This window comes from Phoca vitulina, unplaced genomic scaffold (assembly GCF_004348235.1).
Source record: "Phoca vitulina isolate PV1807 unplaced genomic scaffold, GSC_HSeal_1.0 scaffold22, whole genome shotgun sequence".
Lineage (NCBI taxonomy): Eukaryota > Metazoa > Chordata > Mammalia > Carnivora > Phocidae > Phoca > Phoca vitulina.
This window is the reverse complement of record NW_022589725.1, coordinates 46,537,957-46,556,455: the sequence shown is the minus strand read 5'-3', so window position 1 is coordinate 46,556,455 and position 18,499 is coordinate 46,537,957. Positions and strand designations below refer to the sequence as shown.

The following is an 18,499-nucleotide window of genomic DNA, read 5'->3' as shown; positions in this document are numbered from 1 at the left end:
TAACTCTAGGGAACAGCAGGGAACAATTTGGAAACTTTGGTTCTATTTCTTGGATTAATTTTATAAAGAAAAAAATTGTGGGACAGTAAAGTTAAAATGAAACTATGGTAAAGCCAAGTCACATTTCTGTTCCTCTAAGGCTCATTGTTATACCTAGAGAGAGGGGCAGTTTCAAGAATGTTTACAAGTAAGGAAACTTGTTATCTGAGGTCCTGTTGTGAAGGAATCACCAAATGTTTCCCATAATTGGCTGATAGGAAAAAGGTCATCTACTGTATGTCTCCCAAAGGACCCCAGAACAAATTGTGTGCCACCTATGTTGTATTTCCCATACCCCCCAAACTGAAATTTTGTAGAAAGTAGAGCACCCATCTCTTCCTCCAGCTACCCCAAAATGTTATGGCACTTTTATCTATGATTCATTATATATTACAACTTAAGAAAAGTGTGTTAGAGTTTGCCAGGAGTTAAAGGTACTGTATTTTTTTTTCCCCTGTAGGTAGTGTGTGTATAGATTTAAATATATATATGTTTGTGTATGATGTGTATATGTATTTAAAATAAAGTAAAAACTATAGAAAAAGCAAACAGTAATCAAGTGTAGGTGGTGATTTTGTTAGTCTTCCTTGGAATGAGATTGATCAATGACTTTGTGTTTCTCTGAGGCAGGTTCTTAAGATCAAGGGCTCTGTCTTACTCCTCCTGAGACCCCAGTACCAGGCACAGTGATTTGCACATAGTAAGTGATCATTGATATTGCAGACTGGAATTCCACTTCCAATTTTTTTTTTTTTTTTAATTTAGGGTTTGCCACTAGAGGGACTTGGTCAGCTCTTGTCCCCTTGTTATTTTACCTTCAATAATGTCTTGTTAATTTGTTAAAAACTTTATTCTAAAACTTGTTTTGGAAATTCGACTAGTCAGGTAGTGGCAGGGGAAAAATTAAAAACAACTATTTTTAATACTTCTATGTGACTCATTCATACTTCCTGATCAAAACATTTATCCACAGAGATATTAAGTAGACTTTTTTTGGCAGGTATTCAGAAACACAGGAAATGAACAATCAAAAGCAGATCTTTGAAATGAACATATATAAATGACAGAAATATAACCTAGGTTTTATTAGTCAAAATTTATTGATGAACTAATACAAAACCTATCCTGTTTCTTAAGCAATTATTTTTTTTTTTTTAAGATTTTATTTATTTATTTGACAGAGAGACACAGCGAGAGAGGGAATACAAGCTGGGGGAGTGGGAGAGGGAGAAGCAGGCTTCCCACTGAGCAGGGAGCCCTACCCTGGGACCTGAGCCAAAGGCAGATGCTTAACAACTGAGCCACCCAGGCGCCTGTAAGCAAATTTTACCTATCAACCAAATTGCTTACTAAGCAAGTATTTAACAAAAATATGCTAGTCATTATATTAAAACTGTGAAGCTACTTTCTTAACCATAATTTTTTTGACATCAGGAAGTAGCACTAGGCATGGAGTGTTCTACTGTCTTACTCAGTTTATCTAAGGCAAGGCTCTGAACAGGGCCCCCAAACAGTTATTTTCAGACTCTTGAGATGGACGCTTCAAAATTCCTCAATCAGCTACTCATCTGTTGTACCTAATCGTTTTCTCAGCCTCATTTATAACCTCATTCATAACTACAGCAGGAGACCAATGAACTTTTTTTTCCCCCCACCAAACTCTTATATTCACTATTTTCTTTCTCCAAATACTAAATTCTACCTCCCTCTGGTACTCAGGGATTTTTTTTTCTACCCTAAATGCCACCTTCTCTCTTGCTATATATGCCATTTTTCCTGACTCGTTGCAATATCATTGTCTTCTCTGAAAACTGCTCTGGCCTGTAATGATCTCTTTCTCCACATTTCCATAACTACCACTGCTCTTTTCCCTTAGCTCTCACTTTTCTCTTCTGGCATAGGAGAGGGACATGAGCTACTGCCTACATGTCAGACAATGACTGGGGGCAAGGGAGCTGGCTGGGGGGAGTAAGGTGAAGTATATATAGTTAAAAACAAAAAACAAAATCTTAAGCCGATTTGATGTGCTTATGTATTTTTCACTTTTTTAAATTGTGAAAATACAGCCAGTACGTAAGTGTTCATCACAGAATTTTTGTTGTGTGCTTTATATAAAGGACATCTTCCAATTGACAAGAGTCATTTCATGTTGAAACAATGTGTTCAGTTAGGTACTCAGGATTTGGAAACACTGTATATGTAGTGATTAAGTCACAAGGCCAGCTTCAATAGCTTATATTTCCCAGAATGTACAGAGGGAGATTGTTGTTAGTATTCTATAAAATCCAGTCATGATACATACCTGTGTATCTGTGAGATTGCATTCACAATCCCAGTATGTGTGTGTGTATGGTGGGGGAGCACTTGAAGGTGCCAAAAGCACTACTCTCTTGCTGCAGTGGTAAGGTTCTCCCTTTCATCATACATGTGGTCAAAGCTGTTCATTGAAGCATAGTTTATTGTAATTAAAGACTAGGGACTGCTTAAATAATAGAGATCCACATATATTGTCATATATAAAACAATACTATACTACTGAAGGAATGAAGTAGATCTGCATAACAGTGAAACAGTCTCCGTGAGAGATTAAGGGGAAACATCACAATGCAGAGCAATAGGCCACTACCATTTTTATAAATTAAGACACCTGCATATTCACATACACTCATACATGCATGGTCTGTCTCTGCAAAGGATACATAGGTCTGCTGAGGTACTAGTAAATCAAGGGTAGGAGAGGAACTTATTTTGCACTGTTTTCTTACTGGCACTGTTTACATTTTTCTTACTACATGCATATGAATGCTACTTTTTAAAAAATGCCACATTTCCTTAGTATCTTGTGCTGCACTGAAAAGTAGCATAGCAACTTTTGAGGCAGCATTGCTTTGAAATTCCCACTTCTCTTTTACTTCTCTTCCCCCATTCCTCACTGTTGCAAACAGTGAATATTTGTTTGGTTTGTAGCTTGGGACAGTAGTGGAAGGAACATCAGCTTTGCAGGCAGATCAGACCTGTGTCTACAGCTTATTGGCTTTTATGATTTGGGGTATGTTCTTTAACCTTTCAGAATCCTAATTTTCTCATGTAGGCTGTCAGAATGAGAATATGTATAGCTCAGAAAATAAGAAATGTACTTAAATAAGAATATGTACTTAATGAGCTATATAATGATTGGCATATAACAGGAACCCTATAAATGATAATTATTTCTATTTTAATTGGATAACTAAGGGACTTGTTCAAATTTTTAAATACCTGTTTTCCTAACTCTACTGAAATTGGATCATTAACATTTGTATTTACCCTGGCATGCTTCTGGGGAATACACCTAATTTTGAGTATCTTCTTGGCTCCTAGAATATTTTTTTAGTGAAATAGCTTATTTTCCCTTTTTAATCCTGTAAAGTCTTTTGTTTTTTTTAATTTTTAATTTCAATTCAATTTAATTAACATATAGTTTATTATTAGTTTCAGAGGTAGAATTTAATGATTCATCAGTTGCCTCTAACAACCAGTGCTCATTCCATCAAGTGTCCTCCTTAAAGACCAACACCCAGTTACCCCATCCTCCCCTCCATCAACCCTCAGTTTGTTTCCTATGGTTAAGAGTCTCTTATGGTTTGTCTCCCTCTCTGATTATGTCTTATTTTATTTTTCCCTCCCTCCTCCATGCTCCTCTGTTTTGTTTCTTAAATTCTAAGTATGAATGAAATCATATGATAATTGTCTTTCTCTGATTGACTTACTTCATTTAGCAAAATACCTTCTAGTTCCATCCATGTCTATATATATATATATATACCCACAATGTGTATATGTATATACACACATCATACACACACATCACATCTTATGTATATGTGTATATATATTGTTTATCCATTCATCTGTCGAGAGACATCTGGGCTCTTCCCATAATTTGGCTATTGTGGACATTGCTGCTATAAATATTGGGGTGCATGTGCCCCTTTGAATCACTATGTTTGTATCCTTTGGATAAATACCTAGTAGTGTAATTGCTGGGTCATAAGGTAGCTCTATTTGTAGCTTTTTGAGGAAGCTCCATACTGTTTTTCAGAGTGGCTGCACCAGTTTGCATTCCCACCAACGGTGTAAGAGGGTTCCCCTTTCTCCGCATCCTCGCCAACATCTGGTGTTTTCTCAGTTGTTCATTTTAGCCATTCTGACTGGTGTGAGGTGATATTTCACACCTGTCAGGTGGTTTTGATTTATATTTTCCTGATGCTGAGTGATGTGGAGCATTTTTTCATGTGTCTGTTGGCCACTTTTATGTCTTCTTTGGAGAAACATCTGTTCATGTCTAATGCCCATTTCCTGACTGGATTTTTTGGTTTTTTTGGGTGTTGAGTTTGATAAGTTCTTTAATGGATCTTGTATACTAGCCCTTTATCTGATAAGACATTTGCAAATATCTTCTCCCATTCCATAGGTTACCTTTTAGTTTTGTGAACTGTTTCCTTTGCTATGCAAAAGCTTTTTATCTTGATGAGGTCCCAGTATATTTTTGCTTTGTTTCCCTTGGCTTTGAAGACATGTCTAATAAGAAGTTGGTGTGGCTTAGGTCAAAGAGATTGCTGCCTGTGTTCTCCTCTAGGATTTTGATGGGTTCATGTCTCAAATTTAGGTTTTTCATCCATTTTGAGTTTATTTTTGTGTATGTTGTAAGAAAATGGTCCAGTTTCATTCTTTTGCATGTCATGGTCTAATTTTCCCAACACCATTTGTTGAAGAGACTGTCTTTTATCCATTGGATATTCTTTCCTGCCTTGTTGAAGATTAGTTGACTACAGAGTTGAGGGTCCATTTCTGGGTTCTCTATTGTGTTCCATTGATCTGTGTGTCTGTTTTTATGCCAGTACCATACTGTCTTGATGATTACAGCTTTGTAATATGGCTTGAAGTGTGGAACTCTGATGCCACCAGCTTTGGTTTTCTTTTTCAACATTCCTTTGGCTATCCGGGGTCTTTTCTGGTTCCCACTGTAAAGTCTTCTAAGTAAAAGTAATATTCTTTGTCTTCCTGGATGTAAATGGGAGTTTACTCTTTTATAGAATTTTTGAATATTTGGGTAAGTATGTTGATTGTAAATTATATGTTGAATATTATATATTATTTACTTTTGCATATATTTATCCAGCAGGAAAACCATGTTTTAAGCATGAGTCAGTTGTATAGATTGCAAGTCAAAACTTGGTGATAATGATAATATTAGAATTCCTGTTTAACATAGATACGTTATTTAGATATAAGGTTTTCTGGAGTAATATCTGTTTTAATTTTTTTTTTTTCTTTTTCAGCTCTGTCAGTCTCACATGCCAACAAAAACAACTTGTCTGTCCTCACAAGTATCTGATGATGAACAGAAAGTGAGTATATCTTTTAAATAGATCCATATTGTACTCTGCATACCTCTTGGATTTCAAAATAACTACTCAGAGACCTGAAAGACTTTTGTTTGTACCTTGAATATAAATTAACTTTTATGTTGATTGAAATTAAAAATCAATAATAGATTGAATAATTATTGAGTGTTTTCAGTGTCTCTTTCTTATGGGACCATGAAGCAAATTAAAACTCTTAACTGCTTCCACAGCATTCAGTAGGAAGACTAGCACTGCTTTTGCTGGGCATACTTGCAGAACTTGGTGGATGGAGAGAACTCCTTTAATGACAGAGTGTAGAAAGTCGCTGGATGGCCCTGTCAGATGCCTTCCTGAGTGCGAGATCAGCCCTTAAAGGTTCTTCTAAGTGTGCCTGCATAGGAGGGATGTGTTTTGGTAATTCATACGAAAATTTATATTTAAAAAGAGGAGTAAATTTAACTTGGTGAAAGGTGAGTTGATGATTCTTTAAGTAGAAAATCTCAAATACAGGTTAAGCATCTGCCTTGGCTCAGGTCATGATCCCAGGGTTCCTGAGACTGAGCCCTGCATTGGGCTCCCTGCTCAGCGGAGAGCCTGCTTCTCTCTCTCCCTCTGCTGCTCCCCCTGCTTGTGCTCTCTCTCTCTCTGTCAAATAAATAAATAAAATCTTAAAAACAAAAAAAAACAAAAATCGCAAATACAAGCATGGATAATTCAATAAGATTAAATGATTTTCTTAGTTTTGTGCTCATTAAGCCTCTTCTTGTTTTTCCCTCTTCCTTCACACATGCTAAAGGCTCCATGGTTTTGATAAATTGTAGTTTGACCACCAAACTACCATCCTTTTTATCTTTTTTTCACTCTTTGGTAATAATAGTCTGCCCCATCTTTATTTTATCACCTTGCAGACCTTTGGAATTACTCTTTATCTGCTTTCTAACACATTGCTCTGCTGAAACTGCTGTCACAGTCACTAATACTTTAGTGACTAATCCACTGAATGGTCATTGCTTAATCCTCATTTTCTCTGGCCCCTCTTCTTCATTTTTGAAAAGCTTCTTTTAACATGACCCTAAAGTCTTATAGCTTTAGAACTAGAAGGGATTCTATAGATCATTTAGTTCGACTTTTATCTGATAAGCATGTGCTTATCAGGTAAAAACTAACAAGTATTACTCTAATCTTCTTGAATACTTTCATGACTGGGAAGCATGGTGTTTCTTCTCTCTTAATAATAAAGACAACATACTTACATGACTAAAAGGTATTCAAAAAGTAGAAAAGAGAAGAATATAGTGTACTAGTTTTCTATTGCCCTGTAACAAATTGCCAGAATTTAGCTTCTTAAAATAACACCTATTTATTAGCTTATTGTTTTGTAGCTTAGAAAGTCAGGCCAGCACAACTGGCTTCTCTGCTCAGGATCTCACTCAGGATATTGGCTGGCTAGGTTCTTATCTGAGGCTCCTCTTCCAAATTCTTTCAGGCTGTTGGCAGGATTCAGTTTCTTGATGGCTGGTTGCTATCAGCTCCTAGAGAACATTCTTATGTCCTTGCGCTATAGCTCTCTGTCATCCATACAAGACGGGAGAACCCAAATGTCAAATCCCTTTCAGGTTTCAAATCTCTTTCACCTGGAAGCTCCCAGTCCTTTTTAAGGGCTCACCTGATTAGGTCAGGCCCACCCAGGATAATCTCCCTTTCTCAGGTTAACTGATTTGTGACCTTAATTACATCTACACAATCCCTTCATAGTAGCACCTAGATTAGTGTTTGATCAAAAAAAATAGAAGGTGCGGGTACACGAGGGACCATCAATCTTGGGGTCCATGTTAGAATTTTACCCACCATATACAGTAAAAAGTGAATCTTTCTCACCTCTACCTCCCACACCACTCCCTCCAAGTCCATTCCCCAGTAATAACCACTCTCAATAGTCTGTCACTACCCTTTGAAAGATTTTTATCCATATTCATATATATGAGAATATATGAAAAAATATACTTTTATTTTTTAGTCAAATCACAGTAAATACATCACTTAGTTTTTGAGACTTACCCATATTGTGGCATATATCAGTAGTTTAGTATTCCATTGTATGGATATACTACATTTTATTTCTCCATTCACCAATTGTTGGATATTTGGGTTGTTTCTGGTTTTTAACTATTTGGACTAAAGCTGCCAAGAACATTCATGTGTATTTTTATTTATCTTGGGTATCTACAGGTAGAGTTTTTTGGTTGTATAATAATGTGTATTTAACTTTATAAGCAACTGCCCACCTGTTATCCAAAGTGGCTTTCCAAAGCATTTTGCTTTCACACCAGCAAATGTATCAGCCTTTTAAATTTTTAAATTTTTGCTGTTTTGGTGGGTGTTCAGTGATATCTTATTGTAGTTTTTTTTTTTTTAAGATTTTATTTATTTTTGAGAAACAGAGAGAGAATGGGTGAGAGCATGGTGGGGGCAGAGGGAGAAGCAGACTCCCCATTGAGCAGGGAGCCCAATGTGGGGCTCGATCCCAGGACCCTGGGATCATGACCCGAGCTGAAGGCAGACGCTTAACTGACTGAGCCACCCAGGCACCCACCTTACTGTAGTTTTAATTCACATTTCCCTAATAACCAGTACTGTTGAGTACTCTCTCATTTGCTCATTGGCTATTTTGTTATCTTCTTTGTGAAGTTCTATTCGAGTCTTTACCCATTTTTTTAAAAAACTGGATTGTTATTACTAAATCATTTGAATTCTTCATGTATTCTGAATATAAGTGCTTTGTCATGTATATATGTCAAATATATAATATTTTCTTTCAATCTGATTTACATATTCCTTGATGATCACGAGTTTTTAATTTTGATGAAGCAGACAAATAGATAATTTGATTGTCACAGTACCACACTTCCTGGCGATTGTAGCTTTACCATTAGGTAGTGTAAGTCCTTCAACTTTGTTCTTTTGCATAATTGTTGTAGTTGTTCTTAATCACCTACATTTCCATATAGATTTTAGAACCAGATTGTCAGTTACTATATTGATAGCATAGAGATGAGTCTTGCTCTTTTATCCAGTCTGACGATTTCCTTCTTTTAACTGAAATGTTTAGACATTCATTGTCCAGAATGGTAGCCACTAGCCACATGAGGCTATTTAAATTTAAATCAGTTAAATAAAATTTAAAAGTCAGTTCCTCAGTTGGATTAGTCACATTTGAAGTCCTCAGTATCTGAATGTGGCTGGCTAGTGGGTTCCTGTTGCACAGCTCAGATGTAGAACACTTCTACCATCATAGGAAGTTCTCTTGGATATCACTGGTTTAGACCATTTACATTTAATTTAATTATAGATTTGGCTAGGTTTAAGTCTGCCTGTTTGCTGCTATTTTCTTTGTCCCATTTGTTCTTTCAGTTTTCTTTTTTCTATGCCTTTTGGATTAATATTTTTATGATTGCATTTCACCTTAACTATTGACTTACTGGCTATATCTCTTTGGTCTTTTATTTTTTTTAATAGTAATTGGTGTAGGCTTTAATTTATCACACATATCTTCAAACAGTATTATAATACTTCATGTATAGTATAGAAACCTTACAAGAGTAGCTCTTCATTTCCTTTCCCATGTGTTGTGCTGTCACTGTCATACATTCTGCTTCTCTGTGATTACAAATTCTGCAGTACATTGTTGTTGTTACTGCTTTAAACAATCATATTTTCAAGAAATTAAAACTAACCAAAAAATTCTCTTACAATTACCCACATTTCTACCTTTCTGGCAATTTTTATTTCTTTTTGTAGATATGATGTCATTTTCCTTTCTCTTGAATAACTTTTAACATTTCTTTTTTTTTTTTTTTTTTTTTTTTTAAAGATTTTATTTATTTATTTGACAGAGAGAGAGATAGCGAGAGCAGGAACACAAGCAGGGGGAGTGGGAGAGGGAGAAGCAGGCTTCCCGCCGAGCAGGGAGCCCGATGTGGGACTCGATCCCAGGACCCTGGGATCATGACCTGAGCCGAAGGCAGACGCTTAACGACTGAGCCACCCAGGCGCCCTTAACATTTCTTATAGTATAGGTCTGCTCTTAGTGAATTATGTCAGATTTTTTTTTTTTTTTTGGTCTGAAGATGTCTTTCTTTGGCTTTCATTTATGAACGATATTTTCATTGGATATAGAATTCTAGGTTGTCATTTTTTTTCTTTTGCATTTTATTGATGTTCTGTTGTCTTATGCTTTGCGTTGTTGTTTATGAGAAACCCGTAGTCATTTTATATGTTTCACTGGTGTGTAATATGTCTCCCCACATTTGGTTGCTCGTAAAGTTTTTCTTTATCTTTGTTTTGAAACATTTTGTTCTAATGTGCCTAGTTGTGGGCTGCTGTGGATTTTTCCTGTTTGTAGTTTGCTAAAATTCTTGGATCTCTTAGTTCATGTTTAGAAAATTGGAAAATTTTCAGTCACTGTCACTTGGATATTTCCTTCCCTCCCCCAGTCTCTCCCCATCTTTTCTATATGGCATTCCAATTACAGGTATGTAAGACCATTTGATATTGTCCCACAGTTTTTTTGGACTCTATTAGTTTTATCTTTTCTATAAGAGGTTGGCTTGGACTGATAAAGATATTTAACTTGGATATAACTATTGAACAAGTCTTTCCTTCCATTGTTTGATCTGCTGTTAATTCTGTTCAATATGTTTTTTATTTCAGATGTTGCATTTTTCCTTCTAGGAATTCCATTTGTTGCCTTTTGTTGTTGAGAGCTTTCATATCTCTCTGGTAATTCGCCACACATTATACCTATCTCCTTTTCCTGTAGAAAAAGAGGGTATTTTTTCTTCTTCAGCATATTTATCATAGTTATTTTAAAGTTCTTATCAGCTGATTCAATATCTGGTTAATTTGTGGATCTTTTTCTGTTGACTTTTCCCCCTGACCGTGAATCACATTTTTCTGCTTCTTCCTCTGTAGTAATTTTTTTATTGTATAGTAGATGTTGTGGATGATACATCATAGCGGTGCTGGATTCTGATTTCTTCTTCTGAAGAGTGTTGACCTTGGTTCTAGCAGGCAGTAAATTACTAGCTTCTTGCATTGTTCATGTTGAGCCTTGGTTATACACTTTGTTAGGGCAGGTCTATTTCATTTGTGTGCTAGGGAACATTTCTGATTCCTGGGATGTGATCCTTACTCCTAAAATGTCCATATAGGTTTTTGGTGGAAAGCCTGAAATGTTTATTAAGCCCCTTTAACTTACAGAGTTAAAATTCAAGCTTCCCAGGATGGCATTCTTGAAACCTCTACATAGTTCCTTCCAATTTCCATTTCCCCCTTGCTAGGCTCTTTGTGTTCCCCCTGTTCTTGTGCAGTTCAGCAGTCAGCCAGAGATTTGAGGGGAGTGCACTTGCAGATTTTGGACTCCCTCCTTTCTGTAATTTTCTTCTTCAATTTTCAGCTGATCTACCTGCCCTTATTTCCAACTTCTCAACCCAGTAAGACTACCACTTCCATCCTGAGGTCTGTCTTTGAGCAGCAGTGACTGGGGTATGCCCTCAGAAAGACCTAGAAAATGTGCATCTCACTTTACATGGTTCCTACTCCCAAGAGACCTTCAGTGTCTGTTGGCCTTTGGTTGCACTCCATTGACTTGGAAGAATAGATTATAATTGTTATTAGCAGCTGACATAAGTTACTCTGCCATTACTGGGAGCTGAAACTGTAATTTTGTATTGTACTTTTTTCATGTGACATTTTAATGTAAAATTTAAGTTACTGAATACTTATCATAAACATTTATAATAACTAAACATTCCATTTCGTGAATGACTGCCATAGTTTACATGAGTATTTTCCTAATTTTTGGAAATCAAGTATTTGAATGAAGAGAATAAGAAATGTGTATGTGTTTTCAGGGTCTGGAAACAGGTTTCTCACAAATTTACTTAATATAGTTGTATCTTGGTGAAGGTCTAATGATCATAAAATCTTTAGTTTCTTTGGTAAAGTATATTTATCCTTTCAAATGTGCCTACATCCTATTTTAGTAAGTTTTTTGTTTTTAATTTTAATTAAAAGTTTTAATTTAATTAATTTAATTTAAAACAATAATTGTTTTAAATTATTGCCATTGTCTTTGTTTTCCTTTAGCAAAAAAAAGAAAATATTCGTTCTTTAACTATGTCTGGCCATGTTGGTTTTGAGAGTTTGCCTGATCAGCTGGTCAATAGATCCATTCAGCAAGGCTTCTGTTTTAATATTCTCTGTGTGGGTAAGTGCCAAACTCTTCCTCTAAATTATTCCTTTATATTCCTTGTGTTCTCTTCACTCTTAGAAGCAGTATGATGCTCATGTTATTAATTTGAGATCATGATTGCAGATTTTTTTCAGTTACTTAAATTCTGTCAGTTTTGTTTTTCTTAGCTGTACTGCTTTAAACTTTTTTATTCTTTAAACATTTCAGGGCTTTCTTCAGAGTTCTGAGTAACTTAGCATACATACTCACTTTTATGTTCTGCTAATGACTCAGTGGACTAGCCTTAACTTGTATATCTTTCAGCATTTGGAATGTTTGAAATATTTGGGATCCTTGAAACCAGTCTAAGAGTTCTATTTTTTCTCATTTGTCCTCTGCACCTGTGAAGATGTACCTTTGTTTCTTTCAGGGGAGACTGGAATTGGAAAATCAACGCTGATTGACACATTGTTTAATACTAATTTTGAAGACCATGGATCCTCACATTTTTACCCACATGTTAGACTTAAAGCCCAGACATATGAACTCCATGAAAGTAATGTTCGATTGAAATTGACCATTGTGAATACAGTAGGATTTGGTGACCAAATAAACAAAGAAGAGAGGTACATGTTTTCTTATTGTAATTGTTTTATTTCAAGACAGTTGTCTCGTCCCATGAGCCATGATTTGGTTTTCTACTCTGGAAATTCATACCTTTTCTTCCCAGACTTTAACTTTTTTTTAATAAATCAGCAATGTTTTATTCTTAACAAATTGACATTTTTCTATCCAGTTGTCTTAAATTTTTTTTAGCATAATTTGACTCACATTATTGAAATGTGTACTTTGACAGAAATTGTTTTAATTATTTCCTCACATGCCAGTTTGGTGTGTAATAAGTGATTTGTTCTAATTTTGAGGCAGGACTTACTTTGTTGAGGGGAAAAAAGTAAGACATACAATGGCAAATATATAATGGCCAAATCCATGGTGCATGAATTTTTGTGTGTGTGAAATTCTAAGCAAATCAGCCAGGTCCATTATTAAGCATTGCAGGAAAAGTTTGATAGTGAAATTGTTACTTATATTTTATATTACGTCATTCTTTCTCCTATGGTATTATAAAGAATGATTATAGACTGTGTATGAAATTTAAAATATGAAGCAGGGAAATAGTTTGGGGTTAAGCAATAACTTCTTGTTCTTTTTCCTTTTTGAAATTCATATATTTTCATTGTTACAGGTAATTTTTTAATTTCCTAAAGTTTGCTTTAGAGGGGAAATAGTTTGCATAATTGATTCCCTTTATGTGACTTAACTTTGGCCTTTCAGCACATTTATGTGGCCTTTTGAAGAAGCAGATTAGTGGTAGAGTCAAAGGCCTGTGACATGTTGCTTTAAATCTTCATAATTTCCTTATAGTTTTCAATGTAGTGATCTTATACAGCTTTACTTAAATTTATTATTAGATATTTGGTGTATTTGATGCTCTCATAGATGATATCTTTTAGAAATACTTCATTTTCTATTTGGTGTATAGAAATATAATTGATTTTGCATACAGTGACTTTTGTAAATTCTCTGATTAATTCCAGCAATTCATCTCTAAATTTGTGTAGATTTTCTATGTATGTATAATAGTGTAATCTATGAATAATGACATTTATATATTTTTTTCAGTTCTTTTGTTTCTTTTAAAATAAGTTTTATTGGGGCGCCTGGATGGCTCAGTCATTAAGCGTCTGTCTTCGGCTCAGATCATGATCCCAGGGTCCTGGGATCGAGCCCCACATTGGGCTCCCTGCTCGGTGGGAAGCCTGCTTCTCCCTCTCCCACTCCCCCTGCTTGTATTCCCTCTTTCACTGTGTCTCTCTCTGTCAAATAAATAAATAAAATCTTGTAAAAAAATAAATAAGTTTTATTGATGTATAATTTACACAGAATAAAATGCACTTTTTTTTTTAAGTGTACAATTCAGTTAATTTTGACAAATACATAGTTTTGTAACTACCACCATGATTATAACATAGGAAATATCCATAGTCTTGGGTTCTTTCCTCACATGTATATGCAGATTAGTGCTTCACCACAGACTGGAGGGAAGCGCTGTCTGTCTAGATCATTAGCACTTCTGTTGGTGCAGCTGCCTTCTATTCAGTGTTCTTGCCTACAAATTCTAGTTGCCTTGGCCTCCTTGAACTCCTGTTTCTGTCTCCTCAACTTGGTGAGTCCGCCAGGCTCTGTGCTCTTTTGTGCTGTGCCCTGGAAACTTGTCTTCAGGCAGTAAGCTGGGAGAATCAAAAAGCTTTCCTCATTTATTTCCCTTCTCAGTGAACACAGTTTTATACTGCCTGTTGTCCAATGTCTGAAAGCCTTTTTCGTGTATTTTATCCAAGTTTCTAGTTGTTCATAGTGGGAGAGTAAATCCAGTCCCGGTTACTTCATTATGGCTGAAGACAGTTTTAATTTTTCTTTCTTCCATTTTTAAAACCTGACTGCACTGGGTAGGACTTACAGTATTATGTTGGATAGTCAGTGGTATTAGTGGGTATCTTTGGCATGTCGTGATGCAAAGGGAAAGCTTTATTTTTACCATTTATTATGCTTGCTTGCTTGCTTTTTTTTTTTAAGTTGGAATGAGGAAGTTCCATTGTATTACTAGTAGAGTTTTATTTTTTATCATGAAAAATATTATCAGATATTTTTTGTTTTTGCATTCTGTAGAGAAGATTGTACATTTTCTTCTTTAATCTTTAACAAGATGAATTTTAGTAACTGATTTTTCATTGGTAAATTAGCCTTCAATCTTGAATATCATTTTGTATTCTTTTTATATTATGCATAAAATTAGAGTTATTTTTCCCTGAAGTGATTGGTGGAACTCACTAATAAAACCATCTCGGTCTGGAGTTTTCTGAGTTTTTTAATTACTAACTAATGTTCTTTAATGATTATAGGCCAATTTAGAGTAGTTTCTAGAGACAGTTGGAATACTACAGTGTTCCAAGAATCTGTCCATTTCATCCAAATTTTCAAAGATATTTACTTAAAATATTTGATAATATATTCCTAATATCTTTTTATTGTTTACATCATCTGTGATGATATCTGCATTTCCTTTTCTTTTTTTTTTTTATTTTTATTTATTTATTTATTTATTTATTTATTTGACAGAGAGAGAGGCAACACAAGCAAGGGGAGTGTGAGAGGGAGAAGCAGGCTTCCCGCGGAGCAGGGAGCCCGATGCGGGGCTCGATCCCAGGACCCTGGGATCATGACCTGAGCTGAAGGCAGACGCTTAACGACTGAGCCACCCAGGCGCCCCGTGCATTTCCTTTTCTGATTCTGGTTATTTGTGCTCGTTTTCCTTTGATCAGTCTCAACAAAGCTTTGTTGGTCTGTTTTTTTTCAAAATTTGGCTTTATTATTTGTCCTCTCAATTTTATATTGTTTTTTTTCCTACTTATTTCTGCTCTTACACCTATAATTACCTGTCTTTGGGTTTTGATCTAATTTGCTCTAATTTCTCATTGATTCTCAGCCTTATGCATTACTTACTGATGTTTGTTTTTTTCCTTTGGTTCTCATTCGTTGTGCTTTTTTTCTTATATGCTTGGTTATTTTTTTAATATAGTTCTCATGGTCTTTGGAAAAGTTTTTGCAGAGATACTTTGAGTCTAAGATGAAGTTGTCTTCCTTTGAACAGATTTGGATATGCTTATGTTAGGCCCCTGTTGGCTTTAATACTCTGAGGATCCTTACACTCATTTCATGGCTCAGGGTTCTCAGCATCAAAGAGGCATTGTGAACCTCGGCTGTGGATATGTGTGAGAGCAGACCTGTGGCTTCAAGTTCTCAAGGACTTTTTTTTCCCCTTTTATTTTCCCTGCTTCATTTAGTGCCAGGGCAACCTTTCCTATAGAAACTTGGGGAGAGGGGAGGAATTGTAGGTTAATTTCTAGTTCATACCCTGAAGGTGTGGCTTTTAGGATCTCAATTCAGTTTCTTAATAGATTCCTACCTGTGTGGGCCCTGGGCTTTGATTTTTTCCTTCTTGTCCTGTGAGTCCTTCAGAAGTGAAGCTCAAGAACTAGATTGACAAGTGGCCTCAGGACGAAACTAGCACTGATGCTTTTAGTGCAGGGGTTAGTAAACTCTTTCTGTAAAGTGCCAGATAGTAAATATTTCAGACTTTGCGGGACTTATGTTTTCTGTCCAAACTACTCAACTCAGCCATTGTAGCACAAAGGAGCCATAGGCAATACATACACCTGTGAACAGAGCTGTGTGATACAGGCATCATCTGGACTTGACCCATTTACTGACCCCTCCTGTAGTCCTCTGCTCACCTCTCTCAGGCTCCACTCTCTCTTCAATTTTTTTAAATTTTATTTTATATTATGTTAGTCACCATACATTACATCATTAGTTTTTGATGTAGTGTTCCATGATTCATTGTTTGCGTATAACACCCAGTGCTCCATGCAGAACGTGCCCTCTTTAATACCCATCACCAAGCTAACCCATCCCCCACCCCCTCCCCTCTAGAACCCTCAGTTTGTTTCTCAGAGTCCATAATCTCTCATGGTTCGTCTCCCCCTTCGATTTCCCTCTTTCATATTTCCCTTCTTACTTTTTTTTTTTTTTAACATATAATGTATTATTTGTTTTAGAGGTACAGGTCTGTGATTCATCAGTCTTACATAATTCACAGCACTCACCATAGCACATACCCTCCCCAGTGTCCATCACCCAGCCACCCCATCCCTCCCACCCCCCACCACTCCAGCAACCCTCAGTTTGTTTCCTGAGATTAAGAGTCTCTTATGGTTTGTCTTCCTCTCTGGTTTCATCTTGTTTCATTTTTTCCTCCCTTCCCCTATGATCCTCTGTCTTGTTTCTCAGATTCCTCCTATCAGTGAGATCATATGATACTTGTCTTTCTCTGATTGACTTATTTTGCTTAGCATAATACCCTCTAGTTCCATCCATGTCGTTGCAAATGGCAAGATTTTGGGGGTTTTTTGATGGCTGCATAATATTCCATTGTGTATATATACCACATCTTCTTTATCCATTCATCTGTTGATGGACATCTTGGCTCTTTCCATAGTTTGGCTATTGTAGACATTGCTGCTATAAACATTGAGGTGTACATACCCCTTCGGATTACTACATTTGTATCTTTGGGGTAAATACCCAGTAGTGCAATTGCTGGGTTGTAGGGTAGCTCTATTTTAAACTTTTTAAGGAACCTCCATACTGTTTTCCAGAGTGGCTGCACCAGCTTGCATTCCCACCAACAGCGTAGGAGGGTTCCCCTTTCTCTGCATCCTCACCAACATCTGTCATTTCCTGACTTGTTAATTCTAGCCATTCTGACTGGTGTGAGGCGGTATCTCATTGTCTCTCTTCAATTTTGACCTGGTTAATTCCTTATCACTTTATGAATACTTGGAGGTTTTTAAGGAGGTGGTTTTTATATTTTAAGCCATTGTCTTTTGTTTCATTGGAAGACTGAGTATGCAGTGTATTAGAAATGGAAACCTAGAGCAAATTACTATGGAAGAACTCCTAATGGTATGCTATTTATTTAGCAGAAAATGTTTTGGTCTTCATTTATGACAAGTGTAATGCAGCACAGTCAGGTAGAGGACCGTTTATGGCTATTAGGTCATAAAATGGGTCATGTTACTGATCTCTTTCAGGTCATTAATAAACGCTTCTTTGGATTTTTTTTATGTTAAATATGTACTTACAGATTAAGTTTTACTATTTTATTATTTTGGGGAGGGAATCATGTTGGATCACATTTAGACAAGTTTCCCAAGGATAGTGTTCCTGATAGTGAATACTCGTGTTCCTAATACTCTCTCTCATAATGTTCAAAGTACATGCTAGGTGTCATGGAGAACAAAGAAGTATAAGATACTGTCCCTGTCCTCACATTGTTTACCATCTGCATGGGAAGAATAAGGTATTCCATGACATTAAAAGAGGTGATGATCCTTAAGGACTAGAAGGATCAGGCAACTTTATGGAAGAATTCAGTTCTATGCACACCTATTGAGTACCTCAGCTGCACAAAGTACTGCTCCATTTGGGCTACAAAGATAATTATGTGTCCAGGGAATTTGATAGAGGAACTATTTGCTATTATTTTCACTTGGACAGCCAGATTTACTTAATAAGAATAGTTAAGAGTAGAAAGTTGAATTGTGTAGACAGTTTTTAATATATCAGAATGAAGTGGAACATTCACAAACTAAGTTGAATGCCCATGCACATGCAGTGTGATATGATTTGCATCTTGAAAGATGAATAGAATGAAATAGCTAGTGGGAAAATGGCATGCCAGGAGGAGAAGTGATCTAAGCAAGGACGCAGAGCATAGAGTGTGTGTGCCTTTCCTTTGTTTATAATTAAACGAAGATAAAATCATGCCTGCATTACTAGTTACTTTCCATTTGATGTACGCCTTTCCTCCTTACTTTGTTGCTGTTCTTCATGCCTTATGAATCAGATTTAAGAAGCAAGGAGTCATAGAATTTGACTTAAATATCTTTTAAGTTATTAATACTCATGCCTTTTCTCAGTTAAATAATATGTCCAGTTTGGTTATAGTTAAGTGCCTGGCCTCATTCAGCAGTCTGACAAGTATGGGAACCCTTATCAGAAAGGGGAGCAGTGTATGAATGAATGTGAGAATGACTCCAGGTACATTCATTCAGTTTCTATAAAGCAATTTAAAGTACAGGTTATACTGATGGTTTTGAAGTACTGTCTGTGCATGCATATTCTGTGAAATTTGTTTTATTACTAAAGTTCTCTGTTTAGC

General features: G+C 36.1%; 1 protein-coding gene across 1 annotated transcript in view; it reads left to right on the top strand.

Moving 5' to 3' along the window:
- SEPTIN10 (septin 10) overlaps positions 1-18,499 on the top strand; it is a 70,608-nt gene that overhangs the window by 17,213 nt on the left and 34,896 nt on the right. Inside the window, exons 2-4 of the mRNA XM_032419392.1 lie at positions 5,361-5,429; positions 11,574-11,694; positions 12,089-12,284. Of these exons, the coding sequence (XP_032275283.1) occupies positions 5,361-5,429; positions 11,574-11,694; positions 12,089-12,284 (386 nt within the window). The remainder of the gene's footprint in view (positions 1-5,360; positions 5,430-11,573; positions 11,695-12,088; positions 12,285-18,499) is intronic.